Below are 26,758 nucleotides of genomic sequence, written 5' to 3' on the forward strand. Positions count from 1 at the left end.
GAGGACGGACGTGACTATGGGGGAAGAGGACAGACATGACTATGGAGGAAGAGGACGGAAATGACTATGGAGGAAGAGGACGGGCGTGACTATTGAGGAAGAGGATGGACGTGACTATGGAGGAAAAGGATGGATGTGACTATGGAGGAAGAGGACAGACATGACAGGGGGTTACTGGGTATAAATAGGAAATAACATCTTATTACCTCCTCTGCTGCCACTTCCACCAACGTCTCCTCTCTACTTCCTCCCACCTCACCTCTCACCTGGAACTTCCTGTGTGTACCTGACATCACTTCCTGTCTGTACCTAACCACCTCCTGTCTGTACCTGACATCACTTCCTGTATTCTATAGACTTCCTGTCTGGGTAGAAGTGAGATCACCAGCTTGTGGAGCTCAGAGGAACTGCAGCCCCGAGAACCGTCTCGTAGTGTGAGCGCGGCCTTGTGCTGTGTGTGTATGTATTGTATATTCTTAAGATCAGGGGTCTCCAAACTTTCTAAACAAAGGGCCAATTTACTGTCCTTCATTTTTTAGGGGGGCTGGACTGGACTGGGCCATTGGGAGTAGAAAGGGTTCCAATGCCAGTGGGAAAAAATGCCCCATCTTTGCGGTCAGTAGAAGGAATAATGCCCCATCGTTGGTGTCATTGGGAGGAATTGTGCCCCATCGTTGGTGTTATTGGGCCCCATAGTTGGTGTCATTGGGAAAAATTTTGCCCTTTCATTGGTTTCGGTGGGGGTGGGGAATTTTGCCCCATTGGTGGTATCAGTGGATGAAATAGTGCCCCAGGGGCCAGATAAAAGCAAGCAAAGGGCCACATCTGGCCCCAGTTTGGAGACAACTGCTTTAGATGAATAGTTGCAACTGTCTCAGACTTGCCAGGACAGTCACACTTTTTAGGTACAGGTGTACCTCGGTTTACAAACGCCTCGGTTAAAGCAATTTTCGGTTTACGAATGAAAATCCATTGAAAATAATGGCTGGGTTTACTAAATTTTTTCTCAGTACGAATGGATTATTTGGTTTTCAATGCATTTACGATTTTTTTTAAATCATGTCCCTGTACAGTATTTATGCCTTTAAAGTGCACTTTATAAAGAGTTTTGAACAGATAAAAGACTTTTTGTTAACTTTTTTCTGACCTCCGGAACGGATTAATTGGTTTTCAATATATTTACAATTTTTTTTTAAATAATGTCCCTATACAGTATTTATGCCTTTAAAGTGCACTTTATAAAAAGTTTTGAACAAATAAGATTTTTTTTTACTTTTCTGACCTCCTGAACGGATTAATTGGTTTTCAATGCATTTAAAAATTATTTTTTAATCATGTCCCTGTACAGTATTTATGCCTTTAAAGTGCACTTTATTTTTTAATTCATGTCGCTTTATTCCTTTAAAGTGTACTTTAGAAAGAGTTTTGAACAGACAAAACTTTTTTCTGACCTCCGGAATGGATTAATTGGTTTTCAATGCATTTAAAAATTATTTTTTAATCATGTCCCTGTACAGTATTTATGCCTTTAAAGTGCACTTTATAAAGAGTTTTGAACAGACTAAGACTTTTTTTTTCTTCTGACCTCCGTAACGGAATAATTGGCTTTCAATACATTCCTATGGGAAACTGCTTTTCGGTTTATGAATTTTTCACAATACGAAAAGTCCCGCAGAACGCATTAAATTCGTAAACCGAGGTACGTCTGTATATCTGTCTGTATTCCGGGCTGTGTCTTGACAAGCACAATGTAAAGTGTAAATGTGTTTGGGGCCAGGCAATGAAAAACCAATCCATGCTTAGGTTGGGGCTGTGAGCAGCCAATGAGCATGCAGTGATCAGCAGTGGGCGGGTATCAGAGGACACTCAGGCAGAGGCTTTCCTGCTTTCTGGATCCATCAGGACGCTGGGCACCTTTGGAAGAGCGTCTCTACGCTCACCAACTGTGCATATAAAGTATTAAAAAAAAGTAAATATATACCTCTCCCCTTTGCAGCTGTGACACTGATACAGTTGCAAGAAAAAGTATGTGAACCCCTTGGGATTACATAGAGTTTTGCATGAATTGGGCATAAAATGTGCTCTGAACGTCATCTATGTCACAACAATAGAACACAGTCTGCTGAACATAATACTACACAAACATTAGATGTTGCCATGGTTTAATTGCACATAACATGTAAACATTCACAGTGCAGGGAGGAAAAAGTATGTGAGGCCCTAGCTTAATGACTTCTCCCAGAGCTAATTGGAGCCAGGAGTGAGCCAACCTTGACTCCAATCAGTGTGATGATTTTGGATGTGTTGCTGACAGCTGTCCTGCCCTTAAAAAACACACACCTGTTTTGGGTTTCATGAAGCACTGTCTGATGTGAACCATGCCTCGCAGAAAAGAGCTCCCAGAAGACCTACGATCAAGAATTGTGGACTTGCATGAAGCAGGAAAGGGTTACAAAAGTATCTCCAAAAGCCTTGATGTTCATGTGTCCACGGTAAGACAGACTGTCTACAAATGGAGAAAGTTTAGCACTGTTGCTACTCTCCCTAGGCGTGGTCGTCCTGTAAAAATGACTGCAAGAGCACAACGCAGAATGCTGCATGAGGTAAAGAAGAATCCCAGAGTGTCAGCTAAAGACCTACAGAAATCTCTGGCACAGGCTAACATTTTTGTTGACACATCTACAATAAGGAAAACATTAAACAAGAATGGAGTACATGGGAGGACACCACGGAGGAAGCCATTGCTGTCCAAAAAGAAGATTGCAGCACGTTTGAAGTTTGCAAAAGAGCACCTGGATGTTCCACAGCACTACTGGCAAAATATACTGTGGACAGATGAAACCAAGATTGAGTTGTTTGGGAAGAACACACAACACTATGTGTGGAGAAAAAAAGGCACAGCACACCAACATCAAAACCTCATCCCCACTGTGAAACATGGCGGAGGGAGCATCATGGTTTGGGGCTGCTTTGCTGCCTCAGGGCCTGGACGGATTGTTGTCATTGATGGGAAAATTAATTCCAGAGTTTATCAAGACATTTTGCAGGAAAACGTACGACCATCTGTCCGCCAACTGAAGCTCCGCAGAGGATGGGTGATGCAACAGGACAATGACCCAAAGCATACAAGTCATTCAACAAAACAATGGCTGCAACAGCACAGAATACGCCTTCTGGAGTGGCCCAGTCAGAGTCCTGACCTCAACCCCATTGAAATGCTGTGGCATGACCTTAAGAGAGCGATTCACACCAGACATCCCAAGAATATTGCTACACTGAAACAGTTTTGTGAAGAGGAGTGGTCCAAAATTACTCCAGATCGTTGTGCAGGTCTGATCTGCAACTACAGGAAACATTTGGTTTAGGTTATTGCTGCCAAAGGAGGGTCAACCAGGTATTAAGTCCAAAGGTTCACATACTTTTTCCTCCCTGCACTGTGAATGTTTACATGTTATGTGCAACTAAACCATGGCAACATCTAATGTTTGTGTAGTATTATGTTCAGCAGACTGTGTTCTTCTATTGTTGTGACTTAGATGACGTTCAGAGCACATTTTATGCCCAATTCATGCAAAACTCCACGTAATCCCAAGGGGTTCACATACTTTTTCTTGCAACTGTATGTGTTCCCACATCAACTGAACCAATCCAGAAAAAAGTGCAGCTCAACCTCCCATATGATTTTTATGTATGTGATTATTATTATTATACAGGATTTATATGGCGCCAACAGTTTACGCAGAGCTTTACAACATAAAGGGAGACAATACAGCAACAATACAAATAATACAGGCGGATTCAGAGGGCCCTGCTCGTTAGAGCTTACAATCTAAGATACATCAAATGTTGTGTGACCTGTTCATCCAAAAAATAAATAAATAAATAAATATATATATATATATATATAAAATAAAATGTATTCATGTATATACTGTAATTTCTTGCCACTGATCTATAGTGAAAAAAACAAATCTACCAACTTAATTAAAGTGAAAAGAAAATCAGTTTTATATAATTACACTGATGATTGCTGAATCGTCCGCGTGAATCACGTGGGATCATATGGATATACGCATCAATGGTTGATAATCCAGAAATAAAATATAATAAATCCCATGCAATAGTAGTTCGGCACTCCAATCGTCCCAAAGTATGTTTGTGCACAAACTAGCTTCACATCATGATAATTAGTGATGAGCCGAACACCCCTACCCCCCCCCCCCCCCCGTTCGGTTCATGGTCGAACATCCGAACCTACAGAATGTTCGACTGCGAACTTCAAACACGAACCGAACAACTGAGCGGTATCTTAGCACATCTGAGTATGTGGTAAGATAGCGTTCAGTTACTAAAATACGGCATGAGTTTTATTATTGTTGGCATTGCCCGACAATTAAAACGATGTAAACAAAAAAATGATGTGGGGTCCCCCTCCCATCCATACCAAGCCCTTCGGGTCTGGTATGGATTTTGAGTGGAACCCCCATGCCAAAATAAAAAAAAAAAAAGTGGTGTGGGGGTCCTCCCCAAAATCAATACCAGACATTTATTTATTTATTTCAGGTACTTATATAGCGCCATCAATTTACGCAGCACTTTACATATATATTGTACATTCACATCAGTCCCTGATCCTCAAGGGGCGTACAATCTAAGGTCCCTAACTCACATCCATACATACACATACTAGGGACAATTTACACCGGAGCCAATTAACCTACCAGCATGTCTTTGGAGTGTGGGAGGAAACCAGAGTACCCAGAGGAAACCCATGCAGGCACAGGGAGAGCATGCAAACTCCAGGCAGGTGCTGCCGTTGCTAGTATTCGAACCAACGACCCTAGTACTGCCAGGCGGAAGTACCTTTATCTGAGCATGCAGCACGACAGGTTAGGAAAGGGTGTGGGGATGAATGAGCGCCCCCCTCCCTCCTGAACCATACCAGGCTACATACCCTTAACATGGGGGGCTCTACCCCAAAGCACCTTGTCCACATGTTGATGGGGACAAGGGCCTCTTCCCCACAATTGTGGCCTGTTGCTGTGGGGGTCTGTGGGCAGGGGGCTTATTGGAATCTGGAAGCCCCCTTGTTAAAGGGAGCCCTCAGATCCCAGCACCCCCCTTATGTGAATGAGTATGAGGTACGTGGTTCCGCTACCCATTCACAAAAAAAGTGCAGTGTAAAAAAAGACAGGAAACAGTCTTTGACAAGTCCTTTATTAAAAATAAAAATTAAAAAAATGTCCCCCTGAAGTAGATCCAACGTCAATCACAATGCCCGCCGCTGCTACCCAAAAAACCCCCTGCTCCACTCACGATGACAGCTGCGCCTGTGATGACCGTTCCTATATACTGTGATGACGTCACACGGAGGCGGGGTTCACTCTGCCCCTTTGTGGCGTCATCACACGCTGTGATTGGTCAAAGCATTGCACCTGACCTGTGATTGGCAATCACAATGCACTGTGGGGCGTGGCGGGTGAAAAGCCCACCAAATGCCTGTAGTGTTCAGCAAACACAGGAACGGCCCACGTTTGAGTCGAACTTACGTTCAACTCGAACATGCAGCCCATCCCTAGTGATAATGTATCCAAACATGACAAAACACCAACGTTCCGTGATCCTCCACCTTCAGCACCGCCAGCTTGCCCATAGATACGACCTACTGCACAGTAAAGTCAATATGCGCCCTTTAAGCTGAGCCGCTGTAATATCAGGTTTAACAGTCTCATCTCCATCTGTAAGCGCCGGCATCTCCTACTGCACCACACACCAGCTCCTCTCTACATCAGCAAAGTGGGATCAAGAGAAAAGATAGCTTTCATTGCGCAATACATGAATTAAAACGCCCAATTTTAAATTCATTAGTTCCCGACCGCGCTCAAAACATGGCATCTTCCCACAACCATGCCCCAGGGGATGCATGTGGCATGCTCTGTGATCCTTGTATCCTAAAAACACAGCTTAACACAGATCATGGTAAAGGGCCAATCACAGCAGCCCTTTACCATGTGATCAGTTGTGTCCAATCACTGCTGATCATATGTAAACTTGTCGGTTATTGGCATTCTTTTCCTCACAGCGTGAGGAGAAGAGAGCCAGTAACCGGCAATTCTGACAGGGGACGTTCACTGATTATCAGTGCAGCCTATCAGTGCCGCCTACAAGTGCCCATCAGTGCAACCTATCAGTGCTGCCTACAAGTGCCCATCAGTGAAACCTATCAGTGCCACCTACAAGTGCCCATCAGTGCAACCTATCAGTGCTGCCTACAAGTGCCCATCAGTGAAACCTATCAGTGCCACCTACAAGTGCCCATCAGTGCCGCCTACAAGTGCCCATCAGTGCCGCCTACAAGTGCCTATCGGTGCAACCTATCAGTGCCGCCTACAAGTGCCCATCAGTGCCGCCTACAAGTGCCCATCAGTGCAACCTATCAGTGCCACCTACAAGTGCCCATCAGTGCCGCCTACAAGTGCCCATCAGTGCCGCCTACAAGTGCCTATCGGTGCAACCTATCAGTGCCGCCTACAAGTGCCCATCAGTGCCGCCTACAAGTGCCCATCAGTGCAACCTATCAGTGCCGCCTACAAGTGCCCATCAGCGCCGCCTACAAGTGCCCATCGGTGCAACCTATCAGTGCCGCCTACAAGTGCCCATCAGTGCCGCCTACAAGTGCCCATCAGTGCAACCTATCAGTGCCGCCTACAAGTGCCCATCAGTGCCGCCTACAAGTGCCCATCAGTGCAACCTATCAGTGCCGCCTACAAGTGCCCATCAGTGTCACCTACAAGTGCCCATCGGTGCAACCTATCAGTGCCGCCTACAAGTGCCCATCAGTGCTGCCTACAAGTGCCCATCAGTGCAACCTATCAGTGCCACCTACAAGTGCCCATCAGTGCCGCCTACAAGTGCCCATCGGTGCAACCTATCAGTGCCGCCTACAAGTGCCCATCAGTGCTGCCTACAAGTGCCCATCAGGGCAGCCTCATCAGCGCACATCAGTGAAGGAAAAAATTATTTTTTTTGCAAAATTTTATAACAAACTAAAAAAAATGTTTTCAAAATTTTTGGTCTTTTTTTCATTTGTTTAGCAAAAAATAAAAACCCAGTGGTGATTAAATGCCACCAAAAGAAACCTCGGTCTAAAGAATAATAAACATTTCATTTGAGTTCAGTGTTGCATGACCGCGCAATTGTCATCCAAAGTGCAACAGAGCTAAAAGCTGTAAATTGGCCTGGGCAGGAAGGAGTTGAAAGTGCCCAGTATTGAAGGGGGTAAACCTAGGTTCACATATATGTGGTCGTGTGGGCTGCATTTTGCGTGGGCACGAGGTGCCCCGTGACACACAGGGAAGAAGTCCCTGCACTTCTTCTGAAAAAGCAGCCCGCATGGGAACCTCGGTTCCCAGTACGGCTGCGTTTTCCAGTACGGGTGGTGTGCCACCCGCGCAGATGTGAACCTAGCCTAAAAGCCAGACGATCACTCAAAAACAATGTGCACTGTAAGTGCACTCAGATATATTGCCTCCTTAACAGCTGTATTGCCACCTTAAGGAATACATTGGTACATATCTCTAAAACCTCACTTCCGGTGACATCAACCCTGGTCTGGTGACATCATACAGCCACGATTCTGACATGTTTCATCACTTTACTGTGACTTTTTCAAAGTAAGATCTTCCAATGTCTATGTATTCCTTATGGTGGCAAATGCTGAATTGTCCACGTGTGTCGAGTAGAATCATATGAATATATACATCAACGGTTGATAAGATGAATAAATTGACAGTCTACCAAGATAAATAAAATGAGATGAAAAACAATTTCATATACACTGCTCAAAAAAAATGAAAGGAAGACTTTTTAATCCGAGTCTAGCATCAAGTCAGTGAAACTCCTAGGATATTGATCTGGTCAGGTAAGTAGCAGAGGGGGTTGTTAATCAGTTTCAGCTGGTTTGGTGTTAATGAAATAAACAACAGGTGCACTAGATGGGCAACAATGAGACGACCCCCAAAACAGGAATGGTTTTACAGGTGGAGGCCACTGACATTTTTTCCCTACTCATCTTTTCTGACTGTTTTTCGCTAGTTTTGCATTTGGCTAGGGTCAGTGTCACTACTGGTAGCATGAGGAGATACCTGGACCCTACGGAGGTTGCACAGGCAGTCCATCTTCTCCAGGATGGCACATCAATACGTGCCATTCCCAGAAGGTTTGCTGTGTCTCCAGCACAGTCTCAAGAGCATGGAGGAGATTCCAGGAGACAGGCAGTTACTCTAAGAGAGCTGGACAGGGTCGTAGAAGGTCCTTAACCCATCAGCAGGACCGGTATCTGCTCCTTTGTGCAAGGAGGAACAGGATGTGCACTGCCAGAGCCCTACAAAATGACCTCCAGCAGGCCACTGGTGTGAATGTCTCTGACCAATCAGAAACAGACTTCATGAGGGTAGCCTGAGGGTAATGCACATCCTCTAACAGGCCCTGCCTGGCACCATAGAGCTGGATTGGCATTTGCCATTGAACACCAGAATTGGCAGGTCCACCACTGGCACCCTGTGCTTTTCACAGATGAGAGCAGGTTCACCCTGAGCACGTGACAGACATGAAAGGTTCTGGAGAAGCCGTGGAGAACATTCTGCTGCCCATAACATCATTCAGCATGACTGTTTTGGTGGGGGGGTCAGTGATGGTCTGGGGAGGCATATCCATGGAGGGACACACAGACCTCTACAGGCTAGACAATGGCACCCTGACTGCCATTAGGTATCAGGGTGAAATCCTTGGACCCATTGTCAGAACCTACACTGGTGCAGTGGGTCCTGGGTTCCTCCTGGTGCAGTGGGTCCTGGGTTCCTCCTGGTGCAGTGGGTCCTGGGTTCCTCCTGGTGCACGACAATGCCCGGCCTCATGTGGGGAGAGTATGCACGCAGTTCCTGGAGGATGAAGGAATTGAATGGCCCCCACGCTCGCCTGACCTAAATCCAATAGAAAACCTTTGGGATGTTATGTTTTGGTTCGTCCAACTCTGCCAGGTTGCACCTCAGACTGTCCAGGAGCTCAGTGATATCCTGGTCCAGATCTGGGAGGAAATCCCCCAGGACACCATCCGTGGTCTCATTAGGAGCCTCCCCCGACGTTGTCAGGCATGCATACAAGCACGTGGGGGTCATACAAAATACTGAGGACCATTCTGAGTTGCTGCAATGACATTTCAGCAGAATGGACTCGCCTGCTGCATCATTTTTTCACTTTGATTTTTGGGGTGTCTTTGAATTCAGTCCTCTAGGCTGATCATTTTCATATCCATCAAACAATGGGGCGTCCTTACATTCCTAACACATTACCCGTCCATGTCAGTATAGAGATCCAGCAGGAGACTTTTTCCCCATTCAGATCTGATGTGGTTCAAAAGTCTTTCTTTCATTTTTTGAGCTGTGTATTTACACTAGCAATTGCTGAATCGTCCATGTGCACCAAGTGTGATCATATGAATATACACATCAATGGTTGATAAGATGAATAAATCAATAAATCCATAAATAAAATATAATTAATCTCATTCAATAATAGTCCAGCACTCCAATCGTCCCCGTGTACGTTTGTGCACAAAATAGTAGTGTTGGTGCTGCATCAACATGGAGACAAGGTGCTTTGGCGGGGAGCCTCCCTTGCCCCAAAGCACCCCCCCATGTTGAGAGCACGTGGCCTGGTATGGAATGAATGGCCACCCTTTCCTGACCTGCCGGGCCTGTTATGGATTTTGGGGGGAACCCCACGCCATTTATAAAAAAATTTTGGCGTGGTGGTTCCCCTCAAAATCCATACCAGACCTGAAGGGCTTAGTATGGATGGCGGGGGGGGGGGGTCACACATTTTTTTAAAAAAAGAATCTTAATTGCCGGGCACTGCTGGCAATTCTTTTGTATATTTAGCTGAGGAATGTTTTTAGTAGCTGTGCGGTATCTTCCTGCATACTGAGATGCGGTTAGATACCGCTTAGTGAATTGCCCCCTCTATTCAAAACGAACGTTCGTTATGTGCAACAAACATGTTGCAAACTGAACGGGGGGGTTTTCGGCCCATCACTACAAACTAGCTTTATTTCATAATAATGTATCCAGCTGTGAAAAAGCACAACCATTCTGTGACCCCCACCACCTTCTACACCACCTACGTACCTATAGATATGACCTACTGCACTGTAAGGTCAATATGCACCTTGCCCTTTATGCTGGGCCAATGTAATCCCGGGTGTAACCCATCTGTATTCGGCAGCTTCTCCTACTGCACCACACACCAGCCCTTCTCAACATCAGCAAAGTTGGATCAAGAGAAATGATAGATCTCACAATATATTCATTAAAAAAGCCCAAATTTATTTAAAAGCCAGATAAAATCACTCATAAACAATGTGTACTGTATCCCATTGCACTCAGCTATATCGCCTCTTTAGTATCTGTATTGCCACCTTCAGGAACACATAGACATCCACTTCCGGTAATGACCCCGGTGTGATGACATCATACAGCCACGATCCTGATGCGTTTGGTCACTTTACTGTGACTTTTTCAAAGGAAGATCTTCCGACGTCTATGTTGGGCTTGATAGGAACTTACTAGATTCTGAAGATGAAGTTGCTTTTGGGAGGGGGGTAGCTGACTGCGCTGTAGCGTTCTTAAGTCATTTTGTGCCCAACACCTGGGTTTGCTCCATGGGTTACCACCTCTCCAATGCAATCTGCTGTCTGGTCGAATACCTTATTGGACATCCAGGTGACCCCCGTCTAAAGGCTGTGAATAATCCTCTTATTCCAGTAAAGTTAGCCAGGTTGGGGTCTAGGGCAGAGACTTGCCCAAACTGCTGTTGGAAGAAAGCATAGTCCAGGCAGTTAACTCAGACCCTGTATCCAGCAAGCTTGTCACCCATTCCATGATGACCAAACAGGATGAAGAAAACATTTTGGAGTCACACCTGGGAGGTGCTGAAGAAGTTCCCTCAGGATCTCCCTCTGCTCCAGGGATACCTATTTTTAATAGTTTGGCAGGGGAGAATTCCTGTCCTCCTCCAGATTACAGTTTCTCACTATATGCCCTTGATGACCACACCACCAACATTTCCTGTCCATATTGGAATCCCTCCAAAGGGGAATGTCACCCAGGGAAGTCTGCCCCAGCTCCCGTTTTACAGGTGAAACTTTTTGCTGGATAGAAGTGAGGGAACCAAATAGGGAGGAAGGGGCAAGGGCTTCCTCCCTAAATAGAAGTCATCCACATCCTTGGGTAACTGCAACTTGAGCTTCCGCATCCTTCTTTACCCCTCTCCACTGCATTGGCTAGTATCACACTAAACACCAAGTCTCTGATGGCTTTCACTTTGTCTTGCAGTGGCCATTGTAAGGGGCCAGCTTGAATCCCTGAGATAAATTGATCCCTGGTGACTTGGTTTGGGTTCTCTATGAGCCTGCTGCGCCTTGTCTTTCAGTCACGAACATTTCCTGTCCATATTGGAATCCCTCCAAAGGGGAATATCACCCAGGGAAGTCTGCCCCAGCTCCCGTTTTACAGCTGAAACTTTTTGCTGGATAAAAGTGAGGGAACCAAATAGGGAGGAAGGGGCAAGAGCTTCCTCCCTAAATAGAAGTCATCCACATCCTTGGGTAACTGCAACTTGAGCTTCCGCATCCTTCTTTACCCCTCCCCACTGCATTGGCTAGTATCACACTTAACACCAAGTCTTTGATGGCTTTCACTTTGTCTTTCAGTGCCCCTTGTAAGGGGCCAGCTTGAATCCCTGAGATAAATTGATCCCTGTTGACTTGGTTTGGGGTCTCTATGAGCCTGCTGAGCCTTGTCTTTCAGCCATTTCCACAACTCTTGTGTAGCAAGAGCAAACTGAGAAATAGTCTCGTTCTCTTGGCGCTTCCTCACAAAGAATTGCCACCTTAATTCACAGGCCTCTCCCCTGTCAGCTCTGCCAATGAGTCTGGGCAATAATTTCTGACCGGGAGCCGGTGATTGACATGTCCAACAGCCAATAGAGGCGTGGGTAGAGTAATGAGCGTGCCCCTTTACCTGGGAATGAAAATCATGTATATATACACGTGACTTTGCGCAGCCCTGCCATGTGCTGGGTGTGTTTTACATATGGTGCTGTCTTCTTCACTGTAATCACACTGCTATGCAGAGCCATACATATGCAAAGAAATACTGCTACGTATATATTCGTGATTTTGCATTTCTGGGTAGGGGGGCACGCACTCTACCCATGCCGCCCTACCCGGAGAGCCATACAAAGCAAGGTGCTGGAGCTGACAAGGGAGAGAACTGTATTGTTTACTTACAGGTCTCTCCCCTGTCGGTAATACTCGGAGATCACCGGTTGTTGGCAGGGAATTACTGGCTGGGACCTGGTGATCGACAGCTGAGGCATGGGTAGGGTGCACACCCCTTACCCGGAAATGCGAAATCACAAATGTATACGTGATTTTGCGCACCCCTGCCGCCCTGTAGCAGTATTTCTTCTATAGGGCGGCAGGCAAGCGGTTAAAATGAAGCCCTCCAGCGTCGCGCCGTCACCTCTGTAGGACTTCCTTCCGGGTTTGCGAGCTCCGGCCATCTGAGCCGTGATGACGTCACTCATGCGCACAGGAGTCTCTGGGCACAGCAGTGCTCTGAAGGAATGGTGCGGGTATGTCATTCCTTAAAAGTGCATGCGCCAGCTGTAAATAAAACCTGAATATCTCCTAAACGGGACACATTAAGGAGAGATTTACTTTACCTACAGGAAAGGTTTATTACAAACTTACCTGTAGGTAAAAATTAACAAAGCGGCTTTACTAACCACTATAAACGGACCAATTCTATTCCATTCTAATATAGAAAATTTGTTGGACGATTGTGACAAGCATTTACTCAGCCGAGATGAATTCTGGCTGTGATTTCATTAACATTGCAAATTCCTATATTCGCCAGCTCTATGCAGTATTTTTCCACTAGATGGAGCCAATCATCATAGAAAATCACTGTATGAAAAAAAAAAGGGCCAATATTCATCAAAGCTGGGTGAATGCTGGTCACATTCGTTCAACTCATTTAAAAAAAAAAAAAAAAAAAAGACTTCTAAGTGTTTGTGAAATCTCCCACCATAAAATGCACTCAGCCAATGAAAGGTGATGACTCCATTTTTATTCTTCTCCTGCTATCAATAACCAACCCGGTCCCACACTTCATCCACATCTTTGGTGACCTCTGATCTCCTTATGAACGGTTTCTTCCATGATGAAGATCAGCCATGGAGTATATCTGAGGTGTATATCGGGGTGTGCTTCTTCCCCACATGAGAGCTGGGATGTCCAGCAACATTCATCTAGAAGACATTTCCCGCACTCAAGGCACTAATACACCTCCAGGGTTGTGTGGGATCTCTGATGTACAGGAAGACAGGACTTCATCAAGGAACAATTCCCTCACTCAGGACAGGAAAGTGGCTTCTCTCCCATGTGAGATCTCTGATGTCTGTAAAGATTGGACTTCTGTGAAAAACATTTCCCGCAATCAGGACAGGAATATGGCTTTTCCCCCGTGTGAAACCTCTGATGTTTTACAAGCTCTGATTTTTGTATAAAACATTTCATACACGCAGAACAGGAATACGGCTTCTCACCTGTATGCAATCTCTGATGTCTGTAAAGATGTGACTTATCTGAAAAACGTTTCCCGCACTCAGGACAGGAATAAGGTTTTTCCCCCGTGTGATATCTCCGGTGTACAGAAAGATTGGACTTCTTTGAAAAACATTTCCCACACTCAGGACAGGAAAATGGCTTCTCTCCTGTGTGAGATCTCTGATGTGTGGCAAGATTGGACTTCTTTGAAAAACATTTTCCACACTCAGAACAGGTATAAAGCTTTTCTACTGTGTGAAACCTTTTATGTTTTGCAAGCTCTGATTTTTGTAAAAAACATTCCCCGCACTCAGGACAGGAAAGTGTCTTCTTACCTGTGTGAGATCTCTGATGTCTGTAAAGATGTGACTTATCTGAAAAACATTTCCCACACTCAGGACAGGAATATGGTTTTTCTCCCGTATGAGATCTTTGATGTACAGAAAGATTGGACTTTTTTGAAAAACATTTTCCGCACTCGGGACAGGAATAAGGTTTTTCTCCCGTATGAGATCTCTGATGTACAGAAAGATTGCACTTCTTTGAGAAACATTTTCCGCAATCAGGACAGGAATAAAGCTTCTCCCCCGTGTGAGACCTTTTATGTGTTAAAAGTTCTGATTTTTGTAAAAAACATTTCCCGCACTCAGGACAGGAAAGGGTCTTCTCACCTGTATGCAATCTCTGATGGTTGGAAAGATTGGACTTATCTGAAAAACATTTCCCACACTTAGGGCAGGAATACGGTTTCTCACCCGTGTGACATCTTTTATGCACATTAAGACTGGTTTTAAAATGGAACCTCTTCCCGCATTCAGTACAGGCGAACCTCTTCTCTGTTGGAAAGCCGGCCCGGTCCCGCACAGTCTGAGGGTCCTCAGGATACAAGGAATCCGATGGTCCATCTACACTGGGTGGTGCCGGATGGACATTGGAGGGAGCCGGGTTTTCTCCTGGACTATACTGTGTGATGTCCTCATCTTCTACTTTCCAGTCTGGAGACAAAGTGAGACAATCCTCGGAGGTTTTCCTCATCTCCCGGCCATGGACTAAAATACAAAGACAAAGAGGATTACTAGACAGGAGCTGATTGGTTCCCCCAAACCAGGACTCCTCCCACATCAGGCAGCTTGGTCTCTGAGGAGCTTACAATTCCACCCTCAAGGGAACTAGGAAATGGCTCCTCTGATCTCCTACCAGGTCATTTCTTTATTCATGGACCTTATCTCTTTCTTTCACAATTACCACCATTTGTGGTTTCACGGATCCACTGTATTTATCCCATAGTGGGATCACTGGCATTGTTTAGATTCACAAATCATTTTGCGCATATACATGCGTTTACCTTTTTGATTCCTCTTTTCCTTTTTTTTTCTCATGTTTACCAGGTTTCACCGATTCACTTTGATTTTTATCCCCTAGTGGGATCACTATTATTTCTTTCAACCTGCTTATCCAGGGCATGTAACGTTTACATGCGTTTATGTCACTTTATTTATTCACTGGTGTTGCCATTTAGAAGTTCATTCGACATCATGGCATTTAATATATGGGTATAGTTATTGTGTATGCATGTGTGGAATATTTTGTTTATGTACTCACTTAGTAGAGGAGGTGTAGAGGTATATTTTGGGGTACATATCATATTTTGATTTAATTGATTTATAAGGGGATATTGTTTACCCATTCACTGACTATCACGTATTGGGGTTCACATATAGTTAATTAGCGCAGCACCACAATTTACATTTTGGGTTGACCATTTTTATTGGTATGTGGTTAGGTGTTAGCAACTTTAGCCACAGGTTCACCTAAGCGCAGGAGGACTTTGATTACAGTCTACATGCCTAGGTGATGATTTTATACACCTGTGACCATGGAGGGGATTAAAACACCTGAATCACATGATTTGGAGGGCTGGCTCAATACTTTTGGCAAGGTATCAGATTTATATAATGTACAACAGAGAGTAATGCAGGCCATAGATGGGTCGAAAATCGGCCGATTTTTCGGCCGAAAATAAAATTGGCCGATTTTCGGATCGTTAGTGGGCTAATTGTTCAGCCGTTTTTTGGTATTTTGGCAGATTTTTTTTATCGGTAAAGTTGGAAAAAAATTGGCCGATTTTCGCGTCAATGATGGGCAAATCGGCCGATCTTTTTACCGATAAAATAAATCTGTGCATGAGCAGTGACCTGCAAGAGGAAGACAAAAAGAAGAAAAAAGAAGAAGAGGATGAAGAAGAAGAGGATGAAGAAGAGGATGAAGAAGAAGAAGAAGAAGAAGAAGAAGAAGAGGATGAAGAAGAAGAGGAAGATAAAGAAGAGGATGAAGAAGATGAATAAGAGGATGAAGAAGATGAATAGGAGGATGAAGAAGAAGAGGAAGAGGATGAAGAAGAAGAGGAAGAAGAAGAAGAAGAGGATGAAGAAGAAGAGGATGAAGAAGAGGAATTCCAGTCCGGCAAAAAGTGTCCCTGCAGAGAGCTCCGCTATTTCTTTGACAGTTCCTTGACATTTATAGCTGCTGCAACAATGTATCTATTTGTTTCCGAATAAAAACATCTGTATCCTAAATGGATACAAATACATTGTTGCAACCGCTATCAATGTCAAGGAACTGTCAAAGAAATAGCGGAGCTCTCTGCAGGGACACTTTTTGCCGGCTGTAGACGGGATGAAAATCGGCCGATTTTTTTTACCGTTGCTGGTAACGTCGGTTAGAACTCAGAATATTGGTATTCATTAATCAGTGAAGTTTAAATGTTTACTGCCTCCCATCTCCTGAGACTGCACTCAGTGACTTGGGTCTGAGACTATACAGACATATCCCTCCACCCGGCACAGCCAGCAGACTACAGAGCAAGGAACCCTGGGAGATTTGTTCTGTCAGAGATCTTGCTAGACCCAGACATTGGGCCAAAGACCCGAGAGCTTTGTCCCAGGTGCCTAGGACTAGTAACGCCTTTTAAGAAAATAAAAAATTTGCTGCCATCTGATCCCCAGAACCTCCATAAATCCAGTCTAGATACATAAATTGTGTCTGCAGCACAGAGAAGGAAGATTATCCGAGAGAAATCCAGGAATACAGGACGGGGAACACAGCTCAGGAAAGTGACCAGGGGATTACAGGCTGATATCACCCAGTCCCCGCCCTACTCTGGACCAATCAGTGAGCAGTATGGGTGGAGGAATGGATTTATGCAGGCCATAGATGGGTCGAAAATCGTCCGATTTTCGGATCGTTAGTGGGTTAATTGTTCGGCCGTTTTTTGATATTTTTTTTATCGGTAAAGTTGGAAAAAGATTGGCCGATTTTGCCGATCGGCCGATTTTCGCGGCAATTATGGGCAAATCGTCCGATCTTTTTACCGATAAAAAAAATCTGCGCATGAGCAGTGACCTGCAAGAGGAAGACAAAAAGAAGAAGAGGATGAAGAAGAAGAAGAGGATGAAGAAGAAGAAGAAGAAGAGGATGAAGAATAAGAAGAAGAGGATGAAGAAGAAGAGGATAAAGAAGAAGAAGAGGATGAAGAAAAAGAGGATGATGAAGAAGAGGAAGAAGAAGAAGAGGATGAAGAAGAGGAAGAAGAAGAAGAGGATGAAGAAGAGGAAGAAGAAGAGGATGAAGAAGAAGAGGATGAAGAAGAAGAAAAATTCCAGTCCGACAAAAAGTGTCCCTGCAGAGAGCTCCGCTATTTCTTTGACATTTATAGCGGCTGCAACATTGTATCTATTTGTTTCCGAATAAAAACATCTGTATCCAAAATGGATACAAATAGATACATTGTTGCAGCCGCTATAAATGTCAAAGAACTGTCAAAGAAATAACGGAGCTCTCTGCAGGGACACTTTTTGCCGACTGTAGACGGGATGAAAATCGGCCAATTTTTTTTACCATTCCTGGTAACGTCGGCCACTTGAACGACCGATTTTTTGGTTTTTTTTAAGAAAAATCGTCCGGTTTTCTCCCCATCTATGGCCTGCATTAGTGTTCATGACCCACCTGTGCTGATCTCTGTAGGAGTGTCCTCCTCTATAAATGTCCCCGTTATTCCATCCTCCTCCATAGACTGCTGATCATCCCTCACATACGCCTCTTCTTCTTCTGATTTAACCTCAACTTTTATAGCTATCAGATCTTCACCCTAAACCAAGAAGATGGGAGAAAATATCATCTGTAAAATATAACCTCATAAAAAATCCAAATATTATCTTCATTCCACCTACCCTGTAATGGTGAGGGATGGTGTGACCTTCCTGTGTGGAATCGCAGGAATACAAAGGATGAGGACATCTCTCTGGTGGGTTCCTGGTATTAGGTGGGTCCATCATGATGTCCTTGTAGATATCCTGGTGTTCCTCAGAGAGCTCCTCTGTCACAGCATACCCCATGTCCTCCTTTTTATAATCTTCTTTAACATCAATATTGTCCCCGAGGTTTCCACTCTGGATATGTAACTAAGCATTATTATTATTATCCAGGATTTATACAGCTCCAACAGTTTCACAGCATTTTTCATCATGGGCAGACAATACAGTTACAAAATAATTCAATACAGGAGGAGTCAGAGGGCCCTGCTTGTAACAGCTTACAATCCAAGAGGGAGGATCAGGCAATACAAAAGGTAAAACTGTGGAGGATGAGCTGATGGAGAAAATAAAAGTACAGTTGTGATATGGAGGCAGGATAGGCTCCTCTAAAGAGAAGGGTTTTCAGGGTTCACCTAAAAGTGGACAGAGTAGACAATAGTTGGACAGACTGGGATAGGGATTTCCAGAGGATGGGAGAGGCATAGGAAAAGTCCTGGAGGCAAGCATGGGAAGAGGTGACAATGGGGAGCTAGCAATCAGGAGGTCTTCGGAGGACAGATGAGAATGATTTTGAGGGTATTTTCAGACTAGGTTAGTGATGTATCTGGGGGTAGAGTTGTGGATGGCATTGTAGGTTGTTGCATTCTTTGTAACAAACTTACTTGTGTATACATCAGAACTACTGAAGAGCTACTCCTGACTAGGGTTGGGCTTGATGTTCGAGTTGAACATAAGTTCGATTCGAATATCAGCCGTTTATGTGTTCGTTGAACACATGAATGGTAAGGGCGTTCTGCATGCTGTTTGCCCACTGCACCCCACAGTGCACAATGATTGGCCAAAGCAAAGCACCTGACCACATGTCACATGTAATGCTTTGGTTAATCACTGCACATGATGATCTCACAAGGGGCAGGGCAACCCCGCCCCCTTGTGATGTCATCACAGTATTTAAAAACTGCCATCCTGGTGCAGCTGTCAGACGGCGGGAGCCAGCGTTGAGAGTGGAGCATTTCTTTTCGGGTCGGTGGTTGTGGCAGGCATCGTGATTGATGTTGGGTCTACTACTGGGGACTTTTTTTAATTTTTGTTTTTAATAAATGGACTTGTCAAAGACTGTCTACTGTCATTTTTTACACTACCCTTTTTTTTGTGAGTGAGTAGCGGTACCATGTACACCATACTCATTCACATGAGGGGGCTGGGATCTGGGGGGTCCCGTGTTAACTGGAGGTTCCAGATTCTTAAAAGCCCCCCACCCGCAGACCCCCACAACCACCAGCCATGGTTGTTGAAAAGAGGCTCTTGTCCCCATCAACATGGGGCCAAGGTGCTTTGGGGGGAGCCCCCTGCCCCAAAGCACTCCCCTCATGTTGACGGCATGTGGCCTGGTATGGTTCAGGGGAGGCGCTCACTCACCCCCCTTTCCTGACCTGTCAAGCTGCATGTTCGGATAAGGGTCTGATATAGGTTTTGGGGGGACCCCATGCCATTTTTTTAAAAAATGTTAACGTGGGGTTCCCCTCAAAATCCATACCAGACCTGAAGGGCTTGGTATGGATGGGGGAGGGGGAACCTCACACCGCTTTTCTTTTTACTTTTTAATTGCTCAGGTGCAGTAAGATAACACTTAGTGAATTGTCCCCTCTGTTTGAAGTTTGCGGTCAAAACTTTCATTAGGTTCGAATGTTCGACCGCGAACTGAACGGGGGGGTCTGTCAAGCCGCACCGCACATATGTGAATCTGCTCTAACCAATTTTCCTTTTAGCAGTAAAACACCATATTGGGAATCTGGACCATCTTTCCACCAAGACCCCAGATGTTGATGGACCACTCCTAGTACCTGTGACCAACCTTTATGGCCAGAACCTTATCCATGTGTATGGATCTCCCCAAACTCCAGTTACTCCTAATAGCCTGGAACTGCTGCAACAGATGGCGGTACGTTTGGTTCTGGAACTGTTTGGGCACGAATATAAAGTCCCAAACTTAATTCTTACACCAGGAGACCCTCTTAGCCTCTGTCTCTTCCATGACTTCCATGGGACATGGATGAAGCCATATCCAAATTCCATAGCCACACACCCTTGGACTATACACTGGAAGTGTGAGAATCTCGGTAGCTCATCCCAGTCTCCTTTCCCTGGTGGGATGAAGGGGATTTAGCCTTTTTAATGAGGTGGCTGTAGGTGTCATTCTGCGCCCAAGCTCGGGTCATAGTGCATGGTGGTGATATATCAGGCCTGTTCTCCACATAAAGCTTGCTGAACCTAAGTCCCTTGACGCACTGCCTTAATTGAGCAGCATGCTCCCTCTCAACATGTTCTGGGCCAGATACCTCTGAGCCCTCTCTTTCCTCGGCTCCACAGTCCCAGCTACTGGGCCCCAGTCCTCTATGGACCCGAAGATGTGTTCAAATCTCGAACACCCCATATCAATTGCTCCTAGCCCTTCCTCACCTGAGGAACTTGTAGCCTCCGGCCTTTGGGTCCTGTGGGTCTCTGATATCTGCATAACAGCCATCTGGTTGCTCGCTACGACTACTGGGCTGCTATCCATTCCTGGCCAACTGAATTCCTTGAATGGTAGAGATGCGTGTCTCTCTGGTTTGGTAGAACGTGGTCTGGGTATACATCACTGGTTCTGGCCCCAGTGGTAACCCTATCACCCTGCGGTCTCCTTCCCTCAAGCTCCTAAGGCCGTAGATGTCAGCCTTAATTGAGAAGCATGCTCCCTCTCAACATGTTCTGGGCCAGATACCTCTGAGCCCTCTCTTTCCTCGGCTCCACAGTCCCAGCTACTGGGCCCCAGTCCTCTATGGACCCGAAGATGTGTTCAAATCTCGGACACCCCATATCAATTGCTCCTAGCCCTTCCTCACCTGAGGAACTTGTAGCCTCCGGCCTTTGGGTCCTGTGGGTCTCTGATATCTGCATAACAGCCATCTGGTTGCTCGCTACGACTACTGGATTGCTATCCATTCCTGGCCAACTGAATTCCTTGAATGGTATGGATGCGTGTCTCTCTGGTTTGGTAGAACGTGGTCTGGGTATACATCACTGGTTCTGGCCCCAGTGGTAACCCCATCGCCCTGCGGTCTCCTTCCCTCAAGCTCCTAAGGCCGTAGATGTCAGCATCCCTGAACAGTAGCCTGTCTCCCAGCTTACATGCAGGACATTTGGTTGATGATCACTGGGTATCAACCTCAGCAACATCTCCCCACAGTGTCCACACCGACCCCTGGCACGCAGCTTCACTGTGACACGCTGGTATCTGCTACATACCATCCCGATGTGCTCCGTGTCTCCTCTGCTGCACAGTGCCAAGCTCCCTTGGGGTGGCAACCGCACTCTGGTGTCAGTTAGCGTCCTGCTCTACAGTTCCACCAACTCCGACTTGCACTTGCATACGCCATCTTGCTACTCAGTGCTCATGGCTGTGGTTACATCTGGAAATGGTGCTGCATCTGCACCCCGCTTTCCAAATTGTCCCACTCAACGTTCGACTCCCGCCTGCTTCTCCAGAAAGGCTGGCCCACTAATGATCACCTCTCCTGTTGGGCAGACTCTTCCAGTACACTCAGTCCTGCCCTCGGAGTTGACCTCTTCCCCACCATCACATAGTCCGGTATTAGCAGATCGTCCTGTAAAACAGGTAGTAATACACAGACCGGAGGCACTGTCCCTTGTTCACTCAACAGGCTTTACCGGCATTCACACTCCAGTTCCCTGAGTTAACTCCCTCATCACCACCATTCGAAAATTCCTTTGTACTGGCAACTATGTAGCAGACATGGCATACACAATGGTGATGATCCTGCCTGTCTCTAGGCAGACCTCCCCGGCACTCTTGCTCCTGCGCCCCAATTTACCTCTTTCTGTGCCACCTCTCGGAAATGCTTCTGCACTGTGCTGCCAGATATTCCCCACAGTGACACAACACTAACCAATACCGACTGCCATCCCGCCATCCACACAGCAACACTGACAGTCTTTTTACTCTTTTTCTCGGCCGTTGCCGGTTTGACCTTTGTGGTATTTCAGGGAAATATCCCGATCCAAGCCCCCAAAATGTAGTGCTACTCCCAGAGGAGCCGCAGGAGTACTGTCCAGTATTCCCACAATATTCGTCCCACAGCCAGGCACACAGACTCATTCACGCATTTCTTCAATGACCAATCAAGGGGTGTTGTTTTTTTTGTTTTTATATTTTTGGAGAACTTGGATAGGGTTGAGGGAATTAAAACTAAACCCACAACAGTAAAATCAGTCTGTATATGCAGTAAAGTATGCTTGTTATACTCACTGTGGAACCTAAGGGGTTAATCCTCTGCATTGTGTAAAAAGGCAGTTTGATCTTGTCTTTTCTGATCCTCCCCTTCTTCTAGTGTCACCAATCCATCTGCTGATCTCTAGGGGTCACTCTGCGCATGCTTAGTTTAGTGTATATCACTAGAGAGTGTTTTATTTTCTTTGGGAGGGTGCAGGTGATCGGCACTCTCCAGACAGAGGGTCAGGGGTTATGCAGCCTCATAGGACAGTCAGAGGAGAATGAAAACTCCTCCTACGAGCTTAAACCAGTAATCTGCTGGTCACTGATAGAAGTCACAAGAATGCTATATTCTGCTGAGGAGAAAAGGGATTTAGCAGTTTACATTTACTGAAATAATTACTAAACTAATTACATTTCCATGCGTGTACTGTGGGAGATTGATATAGTGAATGCAGGGTCCGGGCTTTAGAAACACTTTAACCACCTCCCGCCCGCCATATAGTCCAATATGGCGCAAGGTGGTTCTCTCATTCTGGGAGGACGTCATATGATGTCCTCCCATTCTCGCCACGCATGCGCAACTCAGGGATCGCGCAGCGCGGCGATTGGCACGCAGCTTCACTGTGACTGCATAGATCACTGCAGTGCATAGATCACCGATCTATGGAAAGAGCCAAAAATGTTGGCTCGGTCATGTGATCAGCTGTGTCCAATCACAGCTGATCACATGTAAACAGGGAAATGCCAGTTATCTGCATTTCTCTCCTCTTGAGCCGTCACACTGACAGAGGAGAGGAGATCCGGTAATAAGCTTTCCGCAGAGTGGACATGTACACTGATCATCAGGGCACTGATGATCAGTGTGGCCCCAGAAGTGCCACCTGTCAGTGTCCATCAGTGCCAGCTGTCATTGCTGAACAGTGCCACGTGCCAGTGCCCATCAGTGCCACATCAATGCCACATATCAGTGCCTACCAGTGCACATCAATGCCACATATCAGTGCCCATCTGAGCTGCCTTTCAGTGTCACCCATTAGTGCCAGTCAGTGTCACCTATCAGTGCCACCTATCAGTGCCACCTATCAGTGCCACCTATCAGTGCCAGTCAGTGCCGCCTATCAGTGTGCATCAGTTCCCAGTCAGTGTCGCCTAACAGTGCCATATATCAGTGCTGCCTTTCAGTGCCCATCAGTGATGCCTGTCAATGCCCATCAGTGCCACCTACCAGTGCCTCCTCATCAGTGCCCATCAGTGCCACCTATCAGTGTCCATCAGTGCAGCCTATCAGTGCCCATCACTGCAGCCTCATTAGCGCACATCAGTGAAGGAGAAAAATCACTTATTTACAAAATTGTACAACAAAAACTAAGAAAAAACTTTTTTTTCACAATTTTCAGCAGTTTTTGGTTTGTTTAAGAAAAAATAAAAAACCCAGAGGTGATTAAATACCACCAAAATAAAGCTCTATCCGGAAAAAAAAATGATAAAAATGTCATATGGGTACAATGTTGCATGACCGCGCAATTTTCATTCAAAGTGTGACAGCGCTGAAAGCTGGAAATTGGCCTGGGCAGGAAGGGGGTATAATTGCTCTGTAGGCAAGGGGTTAAATGGGATACTCCAAAAACAAGTAGGTACACTTGAGGACTTCAGGTATTCTTTAGGATAAAGTAAAATAAAGTCTATGCTTGCAACAAACAGTAGAATTCAGCTCTAAGGTAGTAGTAATATTCTAGAGCAGAGTCCCTTCAAGTAGGAGATTAGGTGGACAAAGATCTCCAGGGCACCAGCCAGCGTCCCCTTTAACTAGACTCACAAATGACTCCCCCGCACCAGAGGGGTTTTAGTAGCATAAAGATCCTTTACGAAATGTCTGCACTCACAAGCAGGGGCGGACTGACAACTCATGGGGCCCCTGGGCAATAGGGGATCATGGGGCCCCTGTGTCCTTGCCCAAACTCAAAAAAGCCTATGAAAAAGGTACCAGGGGCATCTCATGGGGCCCCCTACTGACCCCAGGCAGTGCCCGAGTTTCCAAATGGTCAGTCCGCCCCTGCTCACAAGGCCCAAGGACAGCTGGTTGCCTTCCTCCATGATACCAGACCACATCTTCAGTAGATGGCCCCTCAGTCAGCTCTTAGCAGAACCCAAGTCTCAGTATTCAGGCCCTCAGGTTGCCCACCTGAGGCCTACCCCAGCAGATCCAAAATATTCTAAAAAGCAGCACTCAAATGTTCATACAGCAAAGGATCACGGATAACGTCACTCGCTAAGGTGCAGCCCTCCAAAGATAGGGGAGTCTTGGTGCTAGCAAAGAAAGAATAAAAGAGGGCGCACTCTTCTCGCCCAATACCATGATAAAAAGGAAATTTATTGTATTGAAACAAATAGATACTCACAATACAATGGGTATAAAAACAGAGAGAGCCACAATTATCGGTCCTAGGTAGCGGGATCCTATAGTGGAAAAACTAACACGTTTCAGGAGTCGAGCTCCCTTCCTCAGAGCTGAAATGCTATACAAGTAGATGGTCTATAAATAGGGGATCAAATGGTAGGGAAGACCCCACATCATGCCCTCCATGTGGAAAAATTAGGGGTGGAGCCTGCCAGATGGAATCCGAATGAAGGGTCTTATCGTATAAGAGATCATCTACGTGTATATTATTGAAGGTCGTACCGCTCATAGTGGTCATTATTATTATTATTATACAGTATTTATAAAGCGCCAATGGTTCGCTCAGCGCTGTACATTACAGAGGGGGACAGAACATGTGACAGAACAATACCAATACAATGCAAAACATGAGGGGATCGAGGGCCCTGCTCTTTCGAGCTTACAATCTAGGAGGGAGGGGATGGTGGCACAGGAGGAGATAGCTGTGGGGGATGGAGTGGTAGGAAGAGTGGAGGAGGTCGGCAAGTTAGTAGGGGGTGGGGTAGGCTTCCCTGAAGAGATGAGTTTTCAGGGTGCGCCTAAAGGAGAGGAGAGTAGGTGATAATCTGATGGGTTGGGGCAGGGAGTTCCAGAGGATGGGTGACACCCTGGAGAAGTCCTGGAGGCGGGCATGGGAGGAGGAGACCAGGGAACTAGAGAGAAGGAGGTCTTGTGAGGAGCGGAGTGTGCGTGTTGGGCGGTACTTGGATATTAGGTCAGTGATGTAGTACGGGGCAGTATGGTGGACAGCTTTGTACGTCAGTGTTAGGATTTTGAATTTGATCCGTTGCGCAATCGGAAGCCAGTGGAGGGATTGGCAGAGGGGGGTGGCGGAGACGGAGCGGTTGGTAAGGTGAATGAGTCTGGCTGCCGTATTCAGGATGGACTGAAGCGGGGATAGCCTGTGGCGAGGCAGGCCAGTGAGGAGGGAGTTGCAGTAGTCGAGTCGTGATATGATGAGGGAGTGGATGAGCTGCTTAGTGGTTTCTGGGGTTAGGAACGTGCAGATTGTGGCGATGTTGCGGAGGTGGGATATTTCAATCCCTGTATTTGACAATGATATACATATTATGTGCCAGCAATCACTGTAAAGAGGAACTTACTAGTCACCGAGCGGTATGCAGGGAAAGGGAGGAAAGACAGTAAACCAGCCATGAGATTGAGACCCTTCATTCGGATTCCATTTGGCAGGCTCCACCCCTAATTTTTCGACATGGAGGGCATGATGTGGGGTCTTCCCTACCATTTGGTCCCCTATTTATAGACCATCTACTTGTATAGCATTTCAGCTCTGAGGAAGGAAGCTTGACTCCCGAAACGCGTTATGATTTTCCACTACAAGATCCTGGGACTGTTAATTGTGGCTCTCTCTGTGTTTATACCTATTGGATTGTGAGTATCTATTTGTTTCAATACAATAAATGTCCTTTTTATCACAGTAATACATGAGGAAAGTGCACCCTATTTTATTCTTTTTTTGCTACCACAGGAGATGCAGCAGAATTGCCTGGGAGAGCAGCATGCCCCCTCAGGCTGGACCAATTCTATCCAGGAAAAGACCTAGAGTTCAGTGTATTCACTAAATATATACAGTATGCCATCAGAGCTTCTCTCTCTGGGATAGGCCAGGGCTGTATCAATATTCATGCTGCCATCTTTATAGCTCCACGCCTATCATCCAGAAACTTCTCCAGCTTTCTGGATGCAGAGGGAGCTATCAGGCTGGCAGAAGCTGAACACACTGAGCAGACCTGACTAGCAGAACACAGCAACACTGATTACAGAGAGCAAACTATGATTTTACCTAACAACAAAAACAATAACTACAGTTTGGCAACACAATTTACCAATTTATCAAAACACAAACTAAATCTATCTTTCCTGCTCGTCCTCCCGTCAGCACACAATGGGGTTAACCCCACTGTGTGCTGATGTGAGGACAGAATAGGAAAGGAAAATTACGGTGAGTATTTGATAACAATTTTCCAGTATCTAAACCTAGCACCTGTCTTAGAGGGTGCTACACTACCATTATTTTTTACCTACCTGATAAGGGTGAGGGATGG

General features: G+C 45.8%; 1 protein-coding gene across 1 annotated transcript in view; it reads right to left on the reverse strand.

Moving 5' to 3' along the window:
* Positions 1-13,105: 13,105 nt before the first annotated feature.
* The window catches only part of LOC149429919 (uncharacterized), a 95,873-nt gene continuing 82,220 nt past the window's right edge, over positions 13,106-26,758 (reverse strand). Inside the window, 2 exon segments of the mRNA XM_089666365.1 lie at positions 13,106-14,713; positions 17,899-18,117. Coding sequence (XP_089522491.1) covers positions 13,400-14,713; positions 17,899-18,117 — 1,533 coding nt within the window. The 3' untranslated portion in view covers positions 13,106-13,399.

This window comes from Staurois parvus, unplaced genomic scaffold (assembly GCF_062004578.1).
Source record: "Staurois parvus isolate SC_StPar_1 unplaced genomic scaffold, SC_StPar_1.0 ptg002686l, whole genome shotgun sequence".
NCBI lineage: Eukaryota > Metazoa > Chordata > Amphibia > Anura > Ranidae > Staurois > Staurois parvus.